The 19,813-nt window shown below is 44.1% G+C and overlaps 1 protein-coding gene across 1 annotated transcript in view; it reads right to left on the reverse strand.

Moving 5' to 3' along the window:
- Positions 1-10,894: 10,894 nt before the first annotated feature.
- DOCK10 (dedicator of cytokinesis 10) overlaps positions 10,895-19,813 on the reverse strand; it is a 281,526-nt gene continuing 272,607 nt past the window's right edge. The window contains 3 exon segments of the mRNA XM_031651896.1: positions 10,895-11,639; positions 18,571-18,709; positions 18,903-19,003. Of these exon segments, the coding sequence (XP_031507756.1) occupies positions 11,523-11,639; positions 18,571-18,709; positions 18,903-19,003 (357 nt within the window). The 3' untranslated portion in view covers positions 10,895-11,522.

Raw genomic sequence — 19,813 nt, forward strand, 5'->3', positions numbered from 1 at the left:
GTTACAGCTCATAAAGGTAGTGCAGACCCAAAGAGTGAGCAGCAGCAAGATTTATTGCAAAGAGTGAAAGAACAAAGCTTCCACAGCGTGGAAGGGGATGGGAGTGGGTTGCCGCTGCTGGCTGGGGTGGCCAGCTTTTATTCTCTTATTTGGCCCCATCCATATCCTGCTGATTGGTCCATTTTACAGAGCACTGATTGGTCCATTTTACAGAGTGCTGATTGGTCCGTTTTTATGGAGTGCTGATTGGTGCATTTACAAACCTTTAGCTAGACACAGTACTGATTGGTGCATTTTTACAGAGTGCTGATGGGTGCATTTACAAACCTTTAGCTAGACAGAGTGCTGATTGGTGTGTTTACAATCCTTTAAACAGAAAAGTTCTCCAAGTCCCCACTAGACCCAGGAAGTCCAGCTGGCTTCACCTCTCAGCTACACAGTCCTCCATGGGCTCTGCATTTTTACTAAAGTCTTTATCAGTTTGAGTAGAGGAGGAAAGCTGCCCTTGAGGAGAGTGGAAAAATCCATGGTAACTGAAAGCCATGTTGAAACCTATTATTCAAATTTAAGGCATCCTGTTGTTATTTTATTGACAATTTGATTTGAAAATCTAACTTTTAATGCTGTACATATGAATAAGGCCAAATAAAGTATAATGTTGCCATGTTATCCACCAGAAACAAACAGATGCCTCAACACGTGGGAGCTTCTGTAAATGGGAAACTTCAGATCCTCCAGGGCCAGTGACTTGCCACGGAGTCAGAGAATTGTTGGCTGACTTTGTTGGGCTAGAATTCATTTGTGTTTCGTGCATTTTTTAAAACATCCCTTTTGTTCTTGCCAAATGTATGATATTAGGAAATCCCCATTACTGGGGTGTGGTACCTACCCATCCCCTCTTGGGATTCTGACTCATTGCAAGCAGGAGCAATAGTGAGATAGGAAAGGAAAATGGGCAGAAGAATTAGACTCTATTAGCACAGTTATATTCCCAAGTTATGCTATAAAAGCCAGTGAACACTGGTTTGGAAAGAGCTGTTATTTTTTCATTCTCAACTTTTCCCAGTGGTCTCTATAAATAACATAATATGTGAACCTAGGTCCCTTGAGGAAAAGAATGATGATTGTTTTGCATCATTATCTGCAACTCTTGGGCTTAAAGTCCTAACGAAAACAGTTTCTTTCTGGTGAGGACTTCTATTTTCAGCTCTTCTAAATGTTAAAGGCAAAGTAAGAGGGTCACATACTCCATAAATTCTTTAACTCAGGAAGACTCAGTTCAATAAACCTAAGGGAGTTGATGTCTTTTTGCTCAGCTATTCAGAAGAAGAAAGACACGCAAATTTGAAACCATTCAGTAGAATGTGATGGGCCTATTTGACTGCAGGATTTTAAAGGAGTGTTTTTAAAGGGAGACAGTGAAAACCGTATTCCCTGGGCTTGGGGGTTACTGCTTGGAAATGTTTCCATAGAACCACCCAGAGCCTTTTGGACTAAATTTTCAGTTCATGTTACTCTTGTTAAGAAGTAAAAATTTATCATTTATTGGATTTAAATTATTATGCAGCTTTGTTATTCTTCTTTAAAAATTCACTCATCTAAAGGGAAAAGTCACATTGTAGAAGACAGGTTCCTTAAAATCCAAGGGAACTCACTAATCTCCATGCAAGTGTTATTAAACAAACTTACTTTCTCAGTCCATGGGCCACACTGTTTAATAAAAAATCCTGCAAGTACCACTGTCCTATTTATAACAACACCAACACCAACAACACCTTACTCACCATAGTTTTAGTAGTTATAGTTGCACTATTTTTGATAACATGCAAGAAACGTTGGCAGGGGTCACGCCTTGTAATCCCAGCACTTTGGGAGGCCAAGGTGAGTGGATCACAAGGTCAGGAGATTGAGACCATCCTGGCTAACACTGTGAAACCCTGTCTCTACTAAAAATATAGAAAATTAGCTGGGTGTGGTGGCATGTGCTTATAGTCCCAACTACTCAGGAGGCTGAGGCAGGAGAATAACTTGAACCCAGGAGGTGGAGGTTACAGTGAACCGAGATCGTGCCACTGCACTCCAGCCTGGGTGACAGAGAGAGATTCTGTCTCAAAAAACAAACAAACAAAAAAGAAAAGTCATCAGCCTAAAAAATAAATACCCTTTATGAATTAGAAATATATCCAAGAAACAATGTTGCTATAGTTAGTATATTAATATTGGCCAGGTGTGGTAGCTCACACCTGTAATTCCAGTACTTTGGGAGGCCAAGGTGGGTGGATCACCTGAGGTCAGGAGTTCAAGACCAGCCTGGCCAAGATGGTGAAACCCCTATCTCTACTAAAAACACAAAAATTAGCTGGGCATGATGGCTTGCACCTGTAGTCCCAGCTGCTCAGGAGGCTGAGGCAGGAGAATTGCTTGAACCTGGGAGGTGGAGGTTGCAGTGAGCCAAGATTGTGCCATTGCACTCCAGCCTAGAGTGAGACTCTGTCTCAAATATAAAAAAAAAAAGAAAACTGCAAGCAGATTCCTCTGGAGAATCCTTCATGTTAGTGTTATTTAAAGCTATTCTTTTTAAACCTTGCTCAATTATTCAGGCTCAGTCACCATTACCTTCTCCATCAAATTAATCTTCTCATATATCCCATCCCCTACCACATGCAACCTGTTATAAGAATAACAAGATAAGGGAGTTTAGAACTTTTATGGGATTTTTTTTTTGACTGACATTCCTCATCTCACAATTTACCTGGAACATTATGATCACCCATATTCTGAGCCCAAACGTGTTTATTTGCCCCTTATTCATAGCGGATCCTCTTGTTTGCCCATAGGTTAATCAACTCTTTTTAAATTTTTAAAATTGATACATAATATTTATATATATTTATGGGATACATGTATTATTTTGTTACATGCTGATATGGTTTGGTTGTGTTCCCACCAAATCTCATCTTGAATTGTAACTTCCACAAATCCCGTATGTCATGGGAGGAACCCAGTGAGAGATGTTTGAATTGGGGGGGGTGGGTCTCTCCTGTGCTGTTGTTGCGATAGTGAATAAGTCTCATGAGTTCTGATGGTTTTAAAAATGTGAGTTTCCCTGCGCATGCTCTCTCTTCTCTTGTCTGCCGCCATGTGAGATGTGCCTTTCACCTTCTGCTGTGATTGTGAGGCCTCCCCAGCCATGTCAAACTGTGAGTCCAATAAACATCCTTCTTTTGTACATTGCCTAGTCTCAGGTATGTTTTTATCAGGAGCATGCAAAGGGACTAATACAGTATATTGGTACCAGTAGAGTGGGGCACTGCTGAAAAGATATCTGAACATGTGGAATCAGCTTTGGAACTGGGTAACAGGCAGAGGTTGGAACAATTTGAAGGACTCAGAAGAAGACAGGAAAATGTGGGAAAGTTTGGAACTTCCTAGAGACTTGTTGAATGGCTTTGACAAAAATGCTGATAGTGATATGAACAATAAGGTCCAGCCTGAGGTAGTCTCAGATGGAGATGGGGAACTTGTTGGGAACTGGAGCAAAGGTGACTCTTGTTATATTTTAGCAAGGAGACTGGTGGCATTTTGCTCTTACCCTAAAGATTTGTGGAACTTTGAACTTGAGAGAGATGATTTAGGATATCTGGCAGAAGAAGTTTCTTAGTTGCACAGCATTCAAGAGGTGACTTGGGTGCTATTAAAGGCATTCAGTTTTAAAAGGGAAACAGAGCATAAAAGTTTGGAAAATTTGCAGCTTGACAATGTAATAGAAAAGAAAATCCCATTTTCTGAGGAGAAATTTGAGCCAGTTGCAGAAATTTGCATAAGTAATGAGGAGCCGAACATTGTCACCAAGACGATGGGGAAAATGTCTCCAGGCCATGTCAGAGGTCTTCACAGTAGCCCCTCCTATCACAGGCCCAGAGGCCTAGGAGGAAACAATGGTTTTGTGAGCCAGGCCCAGGGTCCATGTGGTGTGTGCAGTCTAGACTTGGTGCTGTGCATCCCAGCTGCTCCAGGCATGGCTAAAAGGGGCCAAGTTACAGCTCAGGCCATGGCTTCAGAGGGTGCAAGCCTCAAGTCTTGACAGCTTCCATGTGGTGTTGAGCCTGCCAGTGCACCAAAGTCAAGAACTGAGGTTTGGGAACCTCTGCCTAGATTTCAGAGGATGTATGGAAATGCCTGGATGTCTAGGCAGAAGTTTGGCCCTGGTGGTGGCAGCTGGGAGCAGTAGTGGCTGTGGGCAGGAAAGCCTGACCTCAAGGTGCATGGAAATACATGGTAGTTCCTCTGCTGGGTGGGGAATTGCAGGGGTGGTGCTTGTTCCCATTGGCTCTTGCCAGCTTGCTGGGTGTTGTAGCAGCAGCTGCGGGTGGGGGATGTCAGTGGGGCCAAAAGGGTATAGAGATATAGGGTCTGTTGGGACCTAAAGCAGAATGCCTTCTGGTGAGGGCTGGGTTTCCAGAATGGTGCTGTGCTGTAACTGCTTAGAACTATGGATGTGTGGAACCCAGTGTGAGCTCCCTCTCTGGATCAATGCTATTGAGCAATCTCCAAGCACCTCCTATGTTAGCCTGAAGGCCCATGACTGTCAAGTGGCTCTTCTGTGTCTATGATTGCAGAAGTCTGTGGTGGGAATGTGGACCACTGGGGGTCTCTCGCTTACTGTTTGTTAGGGAGCTTCTCCAGGTTTCTAGATGCTTTGGGAGAGCAGGCTGCCTCACTTCCTTCTCCTTTGCCTTCCATGTTTGCTATCACTTGTCTGCGGAATTCTGCTGTTTTATCTTAAATTATGTATTCAAAGTGGGATTATCTACTCACTATTTTGGTTCTTCTTTGTGAAGGAGGTGAGTACCAGATGCTTCTAGTTATCTTGAAGCCCCTCCCAGATTGGCCTTTAAAACCCAGATTAATTTTTGTCATGCTCCATCTCAGGCAGATGACCTCCTGGTTAGAATGGGGCTGTTCTTTAAGTAGTCCCTGGATCTTCTAGTGAAGGCTTGGGACATGGCTGAGTGGATGTGCAGAGGACTGGCTCTCACATGCCAGCTTTTGTCATTCTTTACACTTGTCTCCATCTGCTTAAAAAAATCGTGATCCTACATAAACTTTCTTACATTTTAAAATTTCTTTTATTAGTTTTACTCACATGCAGCTCTCTCAGTGGCTCTCAGACCTTGAATATTGTCTGAGCATCAGGTCTCATTGATGTCAGTTGCTTTGTAATGATGTAAGAAGATGGAATGAGTAGCTTGGATTGCTCATTGGAACTTGTCAATTCAGGACTATCATATGACATATATATACCACTCTACAAAGTACCCATATGTCCTCCTGCCTTTTGTTCTAACAACCCTTTCAGTAGCTATTATTTTCCCCTCTTAGAGATGAGGTTTAAAGAGTTTAAGTGATTGGCCCAAGGACATACTGATTTGAGCCTTGAGACCGTTATCAGGTATGGTTCTTCATAACTTACTATGCCACCTAGATTTAAATGAATATGTTTAGGACTGGCTTTAGGCCTAGATACAGGAGATGATTGCTCATGCAGTGAGATGGTGAAGAGGGGGTATGGGTGGAGAAGAACTTCAGTGGTAGAATATCTGAAAACCTAGTATTACCCAAATCAGAAATTCATCCTCTTGGGTTAAAGATTGTCCTTTGAAGGTATTAATTTATCTCAGGAAACCATAGCTCTTTTTCCTGTAATCAGCCATTTGCATTCTAGTTTGAGCTGAATTAGTGTTAGTCTTGAGTAGGGTTCACAAGAGTGGCAAAGACACAGAAAATGGGCCACCATTCCTAACGCCAGTGCCCCGTACCTCATAAGATGCTCAAACCTCCTGGAGCAGAGGTGGCCTCACATGTTCCTTCTCAACCCAGTGTTCCAGGAAGCAAGTTCCTTTTGATTGGAGTTGGCATTTGAATTGGAGTCCCTTTGGAAACAAAAAAGGCACGGAGTGAGAAGGGGAGGGGGCTCTGTTTAACCAAGGCGGGCCTGGGTGGAGGCCGAGAAAGGACTGTGACAAGGTAATGGTAGGTAGCAGTTGACCGGAGAGGACAAGAATCTAACGGAGCTTGGAGCAAAGACAACTTGGGAAACTTCCAAATAAAAAGATCATGTTGTTAACAATTTTGCCTAAGTTTGCTCCTGCAGATAAACATATCCAGTATCAAATACTTCAGTGGCAAAACCCTGAGAACTGAAAGGAAGCCAAAGTCCAGTAAACTCTGATATTTTCAAAAATAGTCCCTTGTAAAAGAGATTCAAGGACAGTCATTCCTACGATGAAGTCTGGGCCCCTAATCCATCTTCCTCTGCTCCCCATTCCCTGCCCTAGCATTTTCTCTGGAACGACTCCATTCAACAGAACGTTGAGAATTTGACTCCAAAACTCTGAAGGGCAGGTCAATATGTCAAACCTTCAAGATTACAAAGATTAAGACACAATCTGCTTCAGGGAAGCCATGACAGGATTGGAAGACAATGACATGATAACGGATGATATAACTAAGGAGAAGAGGGAGACGGGTGATGCAAGCAACACCTGCCAGTCATGGGCAGAGGATGGAAAATCCAGGCAAGCTAGGAACACAAGCAAAGCCTCAGGAGAACCTCCTGACTTAACCCACTCCCAAAAAGACAGGCTCTGAGGTGGAGATTTACATGCAAGATGTTTACAAAGCAATTCCCAGTGCTTCTTGGGAATTTGCCTAGAGGGAGGAGTTGAACTGTGAAGCAGTTGCAAGAGGCCTATTAGGAGGAGCTGGGGAACCAGGATGATTTTTAGAGCCGGGGCAATGAGCGCCTTTGTGCTTCTCATCCTCAACCAGTCATTGAAGTGAGCTTCCGCTGGGCTGGTGATGTGACCTGGAGCAAGAGGGACTCAGCTGAGATCCACTGGGAGTCCACATAGCTGGGGAAACGGGGATCTCAGTTCTGAAGGAAGATCTAGGTATGATTTCGCTGCATCCACTGTACATATGAATTAAGCTGGCTCCTGATGTGTATGGGTTAGATTTCCATGCTGGGAGAAAAGGGAGGAAAGGACAGGAACGGTTTTTTTTTTTTTGGAGATGGAGTCTTGCTCTGTCGCCCAGGCTGGAGTACAATGGTGAGATCTTGGCTCACTGCAAGTTCCACCTCCCGGGTTCAGGCCATTCTCCTGCCTCAGCCTCCTGAGTAGCTGGGACTACAGGCGCCCGCCACCTCGCCCGGCTAGTTTTTTGTATTTTTAGTAGAGACGGGGTTTCACTGTGTTAGCCAGGATGGTCTCGATCTCCTGACCTCATGAATCACCCACCTCGGCCTCCCAAAGTGCTGAGATTACAGGTGTGAGCCACCACTCCTGGCCTGTTTTTTTTTTTTTTTCCTCTTAAGTGAGCAGAACATTGCAGCTCTAGTGAAGGTTGCGCATAGGCAAGCAGATGGGATATGAAATTAGGAGGAAGGCAAGGGGCTCTCTGCAGAGAATCTTGAAGGCCAATCATGCCTACACTTCGTCATTTTCTCAACAAAATATATTAACATATAACATTGAATATATGGTATATAGTTTTTCACTGCTCTAAGTGTAGGGGTGGGGGATATGGGGGCCACTTGTAATATGAGCAAATAATAACTTTGATTTAGTATCATTTTGTCACATTTGTTCTCAAAAGTTTCTTATTTCCTAACTGCTCATAGGAGTACTGAAATCCTATAATATATATATTTTTGGCTTTCTGGGGTTTGACTAATATGATAAATCATCCGCCTGCAAATATGGTGGACCCCTTCTGCAGAGACCAGCGTTCAGGATTATAAAAGCCAGGCCTTCCCAGCAATGTTCTCTCCATCTCCCTGTGACTACATCCCCCAGAAAGCTGTCATTAGGAAGGAAACATGGTGATTGGACCATTCGTATTGGTTTCTAAGTGAGTGTTAACACAGGACTAGAGATGTACTATATGAGGTTTGGATAATGGACACTCATTTGTAAGGTAATTGTCACCAAAAATAGGGGATTATGTTCATTTTTTATAGTCTGGGCATTTTGCACTTTGAAATGAGAGTGAAAAGAGAAGTAGCTACTGAGCGGGATGATGAATGAATGAGGGGACAGAGCCAGGGCTGACATCCCAAGTATTAGATCCACGTATTCTGTGTTGGATCCTTTCCAGGGTAAATTATAGGGGAAAATGCCATTTGTCTTCTTTTCATCCTTTTCATCTGTAGAACTGGAAGAGTTACTACCATTTTTTATTGGGCTTATTTTGAGGAGTATTAATTTAACTTTATACAAAGATGAAAAAATGTAAAATAAGAATTTGGTTTCTTGGCAATTCAAAATCAGGTCACTGTTTTACAAGGCTTTATCATCTGTACAGTAATTTTTTAAGGGGTAGCTAATTAGCAGAGGACCCAGTGGGTTTTTTATACCCAGTATGTCTAAGAATCATGTGGGCCTGGGTACTGGACTCCACTCCTGGGGTTCTAGTTCAGAGGTTCTTATGGCACAGAGAAGTATGCATCTTAACAGGTGTTTTATCTGATTCTGAAGCAAGTGGTCTTCTGTCCATGAGTGATTACTACAGTGAGATAGATAATAATAGTTTGTTTGAACTGGGGTCTAGACATGCCTATGGGATCTAGCCAGGAAATATAAATAAGAGGGGCTGCCTGGTATAAGTCGATTAGGGCTTGGTGCATATCGCTGCAAGCCGGAAAGCACATGTAAGTGGGGCAACAGTGTCTCAATTTTCACTTATTGTTGTGATGGGGGAGTGCAATTCCAATACTGGTAAATGGCCTGAGCATTCAACAGATACCAGGGAGCTGGAAATCTATACAAAGTCTCCTAATATTTAAATGTTGACACCTAACTGAAATAAAATTAATACTACGTGTTTGGCAGATAAAACATGCATACTGGATTCCATCACTAAGCAGCCAGTCTGATGCATCTGCTCTAGAGAAAGGAAGAAGTAAAAGGTGTTGGGATTGTGAAGGGTGAGTTTCAATGCTGTTAAGGCAGAGTGGTCTTAGGTGATTCTCTTTAGAGCAATTGTATTTAAAATTCTTGTTCTATGAACAGTGTCAGGGGCAAAACAGTGACATCCTCAAAGATATTGTGGTTTGTGATGGAAAAATTAGAATATTTGGCACCTGACACAGGCACAAAGATCTATTATTTTCAATTACTTCCTTGGAGATTTTTTGGGAAGATTTATTTTCAGATTTGGAGGCAACTCATTGCCAACTATGTCCTGGGGGCATGGGAGATGGGTGGATTGGCATGGGTGAGAGGACTTGAGCCTACAGGTGGGAATTAGGTGGGAGATGATATCGGAGGCAGAGTCCTCCTGGGTGCCTGGAATAGTGATATCTAAGGTGGCCTAAAGCTACATACAGGGAAATTAAAAGACCTGAGATGCTGACCCAGACAGTCAGGAACCAAGAGAACTGGAGCCAGAATTAAGCTGGGAATAATGCTTTGGGCCAGAGCTCATCACAGGGCAATCTTTTCTAAATAAAGAAGTGAGATCTATTTAAGAAAAGAATAGTTAAAATGTGTCTTGAGGCCTGGCGCGGTGGCTCATGCCTGTAATCCCAGCACTTTGGGAGGCCGAGGCGGGCAGATCACGAGGTCAGGAGATTGAGACCATCATGGCCAATATGGTGAAACCCCGTCTCTACTATAAGTACAAAAATTAGCCAGGCATGGTGGTGCATGCCTGTAATCTCAGCTACTCGGGAGGCTGAGGCAGGAGAATCGCTTGAACCTGGGAGGCAGAGGCTACAGTTAGCCGAGATCGTGCCATCACACTCCAGCCTGGGCACAGAGCAAGACTCTGTCTCAAAAAAATAAATAAAATTAAAAAAAAGTGTCTTGAGGTATCAGAGTTCTCACCCAAAATATCTTTCTATCACTTCTGTGTACTCAGCATTTAAATATGCATTCCAACCTCTCACCTCCCTCCTCACCATCAAGTACTGACATGGCCAGTGGACTTGTATAGCAGAAATATGAACTCAGCTAAAGTCTCCTTCTTTGAGTCTGGGGCTTTGGAATGACTGCTGAAGGTGAATATGAAAATTAGATTCTCTAGCTTGCCTTCTGCACACCTAGAAGCAGCTCAGTTCACGTCCATGGCAGGCAGTATTCGCTAGGGAAGGGAAGTGGGCCAGAGGGTGGAAAATGTCAGTGGTTCCCAAACCTGGGTCAGCACCTATCAGTCATAGCTCTGATAAGCTTATGACACGGCGGTAACAAACAATCTTGAATCGTAACACAGCGAAATGGTATTTCTCACGCAAGACTATATGACCAACAGGGTTAGCAGAGAGAGAGAGAGAGAGAGAGAGTGTGTGTGTGTGTGTGTGTGTGTGTCTTGCTCACTGTGGTTACTTGGGTATTGAGGCTGACACAGTACGTCAAAGGTAAGTAAATCACGGCTTCAGGTACATCGGTAAGTACATCAGGGGAAGCAACTGGGAAGAACTACTTACTGGCTTTGAAGCCTCTGCCTGAAAGTAACACATGTTACTTCTGCCTACATTTCAATGGTTATAGCAAGTCACATGATCATGCTTGCCTTCAAAAGAGGCAGGAAAGTGCAATCCTACCACAAGGTTAGAGCAGAGAAATGGAACATTTGTGATCCCTCTGAGAACCTCCACAAACCTTAAGATTCGGATTCATTATATTTTCCCCAAGTCATTCTAAGTCTCTCTTATATTTGGAAACCTCTGATCTACCCATTTCATCTTTGGAGGAACTTCTGAGCTGAGATGTGAGTCCTTTCTTGGCTTCTTGGCAAGGCATCCTAAGTATTGAGTGTAGATTTGCATTCAGCAGGTATCCAATGAACCGTTTTTCTCAGTAACGCACCCAGTCTTCAAGAGGAAACCAAATGCAAAGTAACCATATTTTTTATTTCTATGAACAATAAAATACTTTCATAATTTCACATCCCATTGCTTTTAAGAGCACATATATTACAAATAAAGAAACTCCACAAACTTTAAAGATTAGTATTTATCAACACTTCTGTACACATACACAAATATTTTAATATAATGGTATCTGAAATGTTATTCATATATTTTTAGTACTGTCATAGTATTAACTAAAAAGGATCTTTTAAATTTGGTAAAAACCGTATATTTTACAATCTTTTATTTACATCTGAAATATGCTTAAATGTTACAAAAACATTCACTTTAACCTTTAAAATATGTGTACTAGGACTAGGGTACTGACCATACAATAACTGACAGCAAACTTAGGGTTTGCATTTGAGCTACACATTCACTGGAATTTCATGGCAAATACTCACCTTGGCTTGATCAACACTGCTTAAAGAAAAAAAAAAATTATACAAAATGTGCAAATTCAGAGATTGGCAAAATTCTGAAGCTTAGCGAGGTAAACAAAAATATTAACACCATGAAAACTTCAAATAAATTAAACCTATCTTCCCCGAGATTAGCTGCAAATTCAGAAAGTTCTCTTAGAGGCGGGTCTGATGCTGCAGAGCCCTCAGACTTCAGCACTAGATGAGATGGAGACCGTGGGTAGGGCCGGAGTTGCTTTGCTAATTACTCGAGTGCAGGTTTGGTCCACTCCGCGCTTTGACGGGTCGTCCCTGCCCGTAATCTTAAAACAGGAAAAAACAACACAACGAAATAAAATAATGCAGAGGTTAATGTTAATATCCCAAACACAAAATTAAAACCCAGAATACAGGTTTTTATTCCCCACAGGGCAATTTATGCAAATTATGAAAAGACTCATATCAAAGTAGATCTAAAGAATTTTTCCCCAAGACGGTGTGCTGGCTTTAACTTTTGGTGAAAGTTAAAATAGTTTCACCATCATCTTCCGCTATCTGACATAAATTTATAAATGTTGGGTGAAACTTACAAAATATATCTGAGTAATTCCAGGATTTTATTCTATTCTAAAAGGCTATCATTTATATTGTCAGCATGTGCCAAAAAAAGGGAAACATTAGAAACCTCATTTAAATGTTTGCATAAAAGGAAATACAGTAAATAAAAGTCTTCACCTGATTTTAATTTTGAAAATAATGTTAGTGTGCCTAAAAAATACTTTTTCAGATTGATTCAAATAATGACGTGTAAGCACAATAACAGCAGAAACTCCAGACACTTTTAAAATATATCTTTGTACAGAAGAGATTTCTGTACAAAGAATTGTGAAGATTTTTCCACTAACTTCACACATTGTCCCACTGTGCCATGACCACCATCTCTACTCTTCCAAGATAAAATCGCTACTTCTGTTCCCCAAAGAGCACTCAGCTGAGAGCATCCTATACCACCAGTAAATTCTCCTTATGATCAATATCACAAAGCTCTGAATAAATAATCCGACTGATGATGTGTTCAAAGAGTAGACTCCAGGTGCAGTATACCTATGCTTGGCATCACACCAGATTGGGTCTGTTCCTTTCTCTGTATTTTACATTGGATACCCATCGTCACAGTTGACTTCAGTATGCTGTTATTCTTACTGAATGTTGAAACAGACTCCAAATGGGCATCTTATACTGATGCTTAATCTGAATGCTTATATGCATTCCTTTGGCCTCAAGCCTTTTATGCTTTTTTGCTATTTATTATAAACAGTATGGAATTTTGGCACCTATAAAAGCAATTATTGCCATGCGCTGGGGCTCACGCCTGTAATCCCAGCACTTTGGGAGGCCGAGGCGGGTGGATCACGAGGTCAGCAGATTGTGTCCATCCTGGCTGACATGGTGAAACCCCGTCTCTACTAAAAATACAAAAAAATTAGCCGGTGAGGTGGTGGGCACCTGTAGTCCCAGCTACTTGGGAGGCTGAGGCAGGAGAATGGCATGAACTCGGGAGGCGGAGCTTGCAGTGAGCCGAGATCACGCCACTGCACTCCAGCCTGGGTGACTGAGCGAGACTCCGTCTCAAAAAAAAAAAAAAAAAAAAATTGTTGCCTGCTGGTCAGTGACAACTCAAACTACTTTATCTCAACACCTCCATTTTACACAGTAGCATCCACTTTATCTTGTCTTGTCTCTTTCCTTATACTGAAGGTTCCTTCATTAACTAGATGTATTCAAAATACTCTCTAAGCTAATACTTTTCTAGACACTTTTTGAGTGAATTGCATATGTAGCTGAAACAGCAGAAGGACGAACATAACTACATTTTTTAGTTTTAATCATGGGGCTTTTACCCATTCCTGCATGTAAGCTGGGATCATTTTGGAGCACTGATACAATCTGAAAAAACAGCAATCATGTAGTTTTTTTTTAGACGGAGTCTCCCTTTGTCACCCAGGTTGGAGTGCAGTGGCACGATCTCAGCTCACTGCAACCTCCGCCTCCTGGATTCAGGCAATTCTCCTGCCTCAGCCTCCCAAATAGCTGGAATTACAGGCGCCTGCCACTACGCCCAGCTAATTTTTGTATTTTTAGTAGAGACGGGGTTTCACCATGTTGGCCAGGCTGGTCTCGAACTCCTGACCTCAGGCAATCTGCCTATTTCAGCCTCCCAAAGTGCTGGGATTACAGGTGTGAGCCACTGCGCCCGGCCTCATGTAGATTTTAAAACTAACTATGGGATTAAAGAAGTACGTAAACAACTGACAATGTTTTGTTAAAAGATTTATAGGAGCACTGTGACCTGACCAAGGACAAAGAAGTTTCCAGCCTCCTCAGACCCTTGCTGGTGCCCAGATATCTGTGGTCATCAGACACTTCTTGATTTCAACCACTTTCTTTTCTCCCTGCCCTTAACTTAAAAAGCGCTTAAGATGTGTACTGAGTTAAGATGCCACGTTAGGATGCTGGATCACCATCTTCATGTTTGCTGGCTCTTTGAATAAACCTGCTTTTCCTCCCATCAACTCTCACTTCTAGCATTCAGCTTTTGAGCAGAGAGCAGCCAAATCTGGGTTTGCTTACACATAATTAATTCTGTTTTTCTATTTCTTTTTTATATTTTGATGTCTAGCTATCCATTCTAATTGTTTCTTTTTTCTTTTTCTTCTTCTTTTTTTTTTTTTTAAGACGGAGTTTTGCTCTTGTCACTCAGGCTGGAGTGCAATAGTATGATCTTGGTTCACTGCAACCTCTGCCTCCTGAGTTCAGTGATTCTCCTGCCTCAGCCTCCTGAGTAACTGGGATTACAGGCATGTGCCACCACACCCGACTAATTTTTTTTCTTTTTTGTATTTTTAGTAGTGACGGGGTTTCACCATGTTGGTCAGGCTGGTCTCGCACTCCTGACCTCAGGTGATCCAACCACCTCGGCCTCCCAAAGTGCTGGGATTACAGGCGTGAGCCACTGTGCCCAGCCTGTTTCTATTTTCAAGTGTTCAATAGAATTTTTTTCTTCATTGTAATTTTATATGTACCTGTTTTCAGAATATGTGCATGAATAGATAGGTATGTGAAGGCATTCTGATAGATAGAGACCTAGGTGACAAATCCCCATTGAAGTTCAGAACCAGGAGGAGGTGTATCTTTCCTGTGGACAGATCTTTTTACAGATCTATTTCTATAACAAGGCCTGTGCAATCCATCAGTTTCTTTTCTTTGTGTCAGTTTCCACGAGGCATAGAGTCAAGTTTTGCTTCTTTTAGCAAAGGTTTCCTGGAAAAGAAATGATTTTTCTCTCCCCTTAAGCACCTGGTCCTTGTCTTTATATTTTTGTTTTAGCACTTTGAGGTATAGCATATCTTTGTTTTGGAAACAAATCAGCTCAAATATATTTTAAAAGTTGGAGTATGCATTTTCATTTTAAAAGCTACGTTGTTAACTTCAGTTTAAATCACTAGGCTTTCCCCCCCACCCCGTTGATCTCCCTTGAAATGGAAATGGAATTGTTCTAATTAAATAAAAACTTAGAGAGTACTAGCTACTATGGAGGTGACTAGAGAAACTGAATGGCTAGGAAGAGAGGGGTACACCAGAAGGCCACAAAGGACAGAGTAGACATAAAGAAAGAAAAACATACCACTTTTGCTTACAGTACTGAGGGAAATACTAGACACAGAGGAACAGAAGCTGTATAAACACGGACCTCGACAGAGCTGTCAGGAAAAAAGAGAAAAAGCATTTTTGTGCAAAGTTTCTAGGTCAGATGTGATTGACAGTTGGAGACAAGCATTCCTTCACCACCTTCCCAAACTTTCAGATCCATCGTTTGTTCTTTTTATTTCACTCCCAGATTTATGATTTTCCCCATTCTATCATGTCATCTCTCCTGAGTACCTAATTCCCATCACCCCTCAAGTAGCCCAAACCAATACTACCTCCATGAGGAATCCTATCTACGGCAATTCATTTTCTCCAATATAACTCGGTCAACCATTTCTTTCTCTAGCTACAATGGAGAGTTAAAAATCAAGATGGAAGAAGATGGAAAAAAAGAAAAGAAGCAAGATGGGAAATGCAATTAGAAAAAACAGATTCATACAACACACTTCATGGTTTGTGAATCGTATTGATGCCAGGCCATTTAAGGAAAACAAGGGAAATGCATATTCAGTGGGTGGCTACCATGTATGAAGCACTACTGGGAGGCTAATTCAAGTTCTGTCCCTCAGTTTTTCTGTAGAGAACACATCTAAGTCCTGGGGAGGAGCATGCGTGATGAGATGTGCAGGTAGAATGTGAGGGCATGGGGGGGGGGGCAAGGTGCTGGGAGGAGATGTCTGGAAGTAAGAAATAGAGAGTATGGTAGGGAGCAGAAGTGCTGGAAGTGCAGGTAGAAGCGTGGGGATATAGGGGCACAGGTGCTGGGATGAACATATGCAGGTTAGGCGTGGGGGAATTATGGGGAACCGCAGGTGCTACAGGATGTGCAGGTGGGGCGTGGGGGTATGGGGGCATGGGTGCTGGGGATGTACAGGTAGAGAAGTGCAGAGTGTAGAGGGCCTGGGTGCTGAGGATGTGCAGGTAGAAGTGGGGGTATAGGGGGAGCCGCGGGTGCTAGGATGTACCCAGGTGGTGATGGGGGAGTATAGGGGAGCTGGGTGCTGGGGATATGCAAGGTAGGCTGATGAAATTATGGGGGGCATGGGTGCTGGGGATGTACTGCAGGTAGGCGTGATAGAAGTGCTCAGGGGCATGTGGAGTGCTAGGATGTGCAAGAGTGGTGATAGAGGTGCTCAGGGGACATGGGTGCTAAGGATATGCAAGGTGCGTGATGGGGGCATGGGGGCATGGGTGCTGGGATGTTAGATGGAAGTGGGGGGTATGGGGGAACCGCGGGTGCTGGGATGTGCTGAGTGGGAAGCATTAAGGTGTCAGGGGAACAGGGGTGCTGGGATGTGCAGATGAAGCACGTGGGGGTATGGGGGGGAACCGCGGGTGCTGGGATGTGCAGATGGTGATGGGGGTATGGGGGCATGGGTGCTGGTGCGGAGTGGGGAGTAGGGGGTATGGGGCATGGGTGCGCTGGGAGGATGTGCAGGTGGGGCGTGGGGGGGGTATGGGGAGGCCACGGGTGCTGGGGATGTGGAGTGGAAGTGATGGGAGTATGGAGAAGAAAGAGTCACGAATAAATGTCATGTCGGGAAATCTCGAAAAGGCTCGAAAGTCACTAAAGATAAATCGCTTGTCGAAATCTCGAAGATAAAGTCGGAGGAATGCAAATGCGTAATAAAGATGCGTCGAGAGAACAAAGAGGTCGGATCTTCGTCAATGCGAAGTGCATCACGAAGGGAACAAAGTGCAGGATAAATCATTGTCGAGGAGTATAGAGGGAGGAAGGTCACTGAGAGATGTCGGCCGTCGAGGTATCGAGAGAACAAAGTGCGAGATAAATCGGCAATCGAGATGCGTCGAAGGAGTCTGGATAAATGATAAAGTCTCGAAGAACAAAGGAGTCGAGATCATACGTCGAAGCAATGTCGAGGAATCTCGAAGGGGCTCTAAAGTCTCGAGATCTCGTCATGTCGAGTCTCCGAGAACAAAGTCTCGAGATAAATCATTGTCGAGGGGAAGGAAGGTCTGGATGCCGTCGGCGTGAAGGAGTAGAGGATGTCGACATCGAGGGTATCGGGGCTCAGATTGAGATGTCGTGGTCGGTCTCGAGGGGTTTCCTGGGTCTGGATCTGCGGTCGGCAGGTCGGATATACAAAATGCGGCCCCGATAGAAATTATCGAGAACAAAGTGCTAAGGATGTACAGAGTAAATGAGAGGGTATAGAGAACCACAGATTCTTTCTGATATGCAAATGGCCGTGGGGTATATAGAGAACCGCAGGTGCTTTCAGGGGATGTACAGGTGCGTGATAGGGTATGGGGAGTCTGGGTGCAGGATGTGCAGGTGGAAGTGGGGGTATGGGGGGGCCGCGAGGTGCTGGGGATGTGCAGATGGAAGCGTGGGGTATGGGGAACGCAGTTAACAGGATGTGCAGATGGGCGTGGGGTATGGGGGGAGCCACGGGTGCTGGGATGTAGATGGGGCGTGGGGAGTTATGGGGGCATGGGTGCTAAGGATGTGCAGGTAAGAGCATGTGGGGGTATGGGGGAGCAGGGGGTGCTGGGATGTGCAGGTAGGTGATGGGGTGCTCAGGGGGCATGGGTGCTGGGATGTGCAAGGTAGAGGCATTAAGAGGGTATGGGGGGCATGGGTGCTAGGATGTACAGGTAGAGCGTGGGGGTGTAGGGGGAGTCTGGTGCTGGGATGTGCAGGTGGGAGGCGTGCAGGGGTTATGCGGGGGGCCGCGGGTGCTGGGATGTGCAGATGGGAGGGGTGCCGGGGAACCACGGGTGCTGGGGATGTACAGATGGAAGTGCAGGGGTATGGGGGGGGAGCAGGGGTGCTGAGATGTGCAGGTAGAGCGTGGGGGTATGGGGGGGAGCAGGGGTGCTGAGATGTGCAGGTAGAGCGTGGGGGTATTTATGAATTCTAGGAACTCGGCCAGGAAGTAACATTTGGCTTTCAACCAGTTGATTTTTAGCCACCCAAAAAGTACTGAGATGACTGAATGCCCACATTTTGTGTGCAGCCTTACAGAACATGCTGTACACATCCGAGACATCACGGATGACTTGCTTATGGAGTGGGTGGTAGAGTTTTATCTGAATTCTGCACATCTGCAGGAGGCCCAGCCGCCACAGAGGCAGTCTTGGTAGCAAACAGCCATGACTAGTCTTGGGGTTCATCCTGAGTATAGTGCAGAGACCCCCTCAACTGTGGACTCCACATCACGGCCTTGGGGTTGTGCGGTCCTCAACCAGGGATGGCGGAGGGTGGCAGCAAACCCTCATGGGAATGCCACCCAGTGTTCCTCAGCATTTGATGGGACTCACATAGTCTAGAAAAACCAAGGGTTCATGTGGACTGTGGAAAGTATCTGGATTCTCATAATCCTTTTCTATAGATTTTTCCCCAACCTGACCTCTGCTTTGGGGCAAGAGGTGGTGTGCACAGGAGAGAAAATAGATCAGCAACATGGCGCTGATGCAGTGATTTCTGCAGCAAGAAAAGGGCCTCTTTCCTGTCCTTCTGGCATTGGGGGTGAAAGGGATTTTCTGTCCACTGATCGCGCATGTGCACCAAGGAGCGCTTACCTGCTCATTCATGATAGTGGAGAGTTCGCTGAGCATGTCCTTGTAGTGGGACCTCAGTTCTTCCTGGTACTCCAGCTGGTCCTCTTTGATGAGGCGCTCATTCACGTCAAGGGCCTGCCCACATGCATCTGCAAATTGCCTTTAGCAACAGCATTAAACAAATTAAAAACCAGTCCTCGCAAGTGGCATTGAATTCAGTGACTGAGTTCAGAGTCAGGCTGCTGATGGACTCTGCCACCTCAGTGAGTTTTGGTGTGATGGATTCTTGGGGAATTGAGGACTCCCTGTCTGAGGAAGTTCAAGGAAGAACATTCCAACAAAGAGAAGCTTACCTGAAGATCTCCTTCAAAAGCTTTACTTGGTTGTCAGGGTACTTCTTTGCATTGGTTTCTTCAAGAAAAGCTCGTGCATAGGCCATTGGCCCGGCATTAACCTGTTGAGAAGAGAATTGGTGGAGGAAGAGCTACCTTCTGCATGGAAGGAGTAGCAACTGTGCACCAATGGTGTGGTACCCCGATCTCACACCCTGCCTTCTAGTCCACTCATTTGTATACCTGACTTAGTTGCCGTCCTCCAACTTGTCAATAAAGCATGAGTCTGAGCTCTACCTTTCATTGACAAACTTCCTAAACTTCAGTCCTTTGCCAATCCTTCCATTTTTTTTTTTTTTTTTGCCATATCTGCACATTACCTGAACTGCTGTTTTTTTTTTCTTCATTGTTTTCTTTGTTGGAGACAGGGTCTCACTCTGTTGCCCAGGCTAGAGTGCAGTGGCATGATCACTGCAGCTTCAAACTACTGGGCTCAAGTAATCCTCTCACCTCAGCCTCTCAAGTAGCTGGGACTACAGGCGTTTGCTGCCATGCCTGGCTAATTTTTTTAAAAAAGTTTTTCTAGAGATGGGGACGGTCTCACTACATTGTCCTGGCTAGTCTCGAACTCTTGGCCTCAAGCAATCCATCCGCCTCGGCCTCCCAAAGTGCTGGGATTACAGGCATGACCCACCCACCGAATCTGCCGTTTTCTTAATAGCTTTTAAAACGACTCACTTCTAGTAACTCCAGGATATTTATTTAAATTGAACATTTGTGAAATCAAATGTTTGAAGTGCTAGTTTTTCTCTATTAACACTCAGATAAACACATACTACTTTGAAGGGATAACCCACAGTGGTGGTGGTGTGGGCACTGCCCCGGAATCACTGTTTCACTGGGTTCCATTTCATGGTCTGGCTTAGATTCTG

The sequence above is a fragment of the Papio anubis genome, chromosome 10 (assembly GCF_008728515.1).
Source record: "Papio anubis isolate 15944 chromosome 10, Panubis1.0, whole genome shotgun sequence".
Lineage (NCBI taxonomy): Eukaryota > Metazoa > Chordata > Mammalia > Primates > Cercopithecidae > Papio > Papio anubis.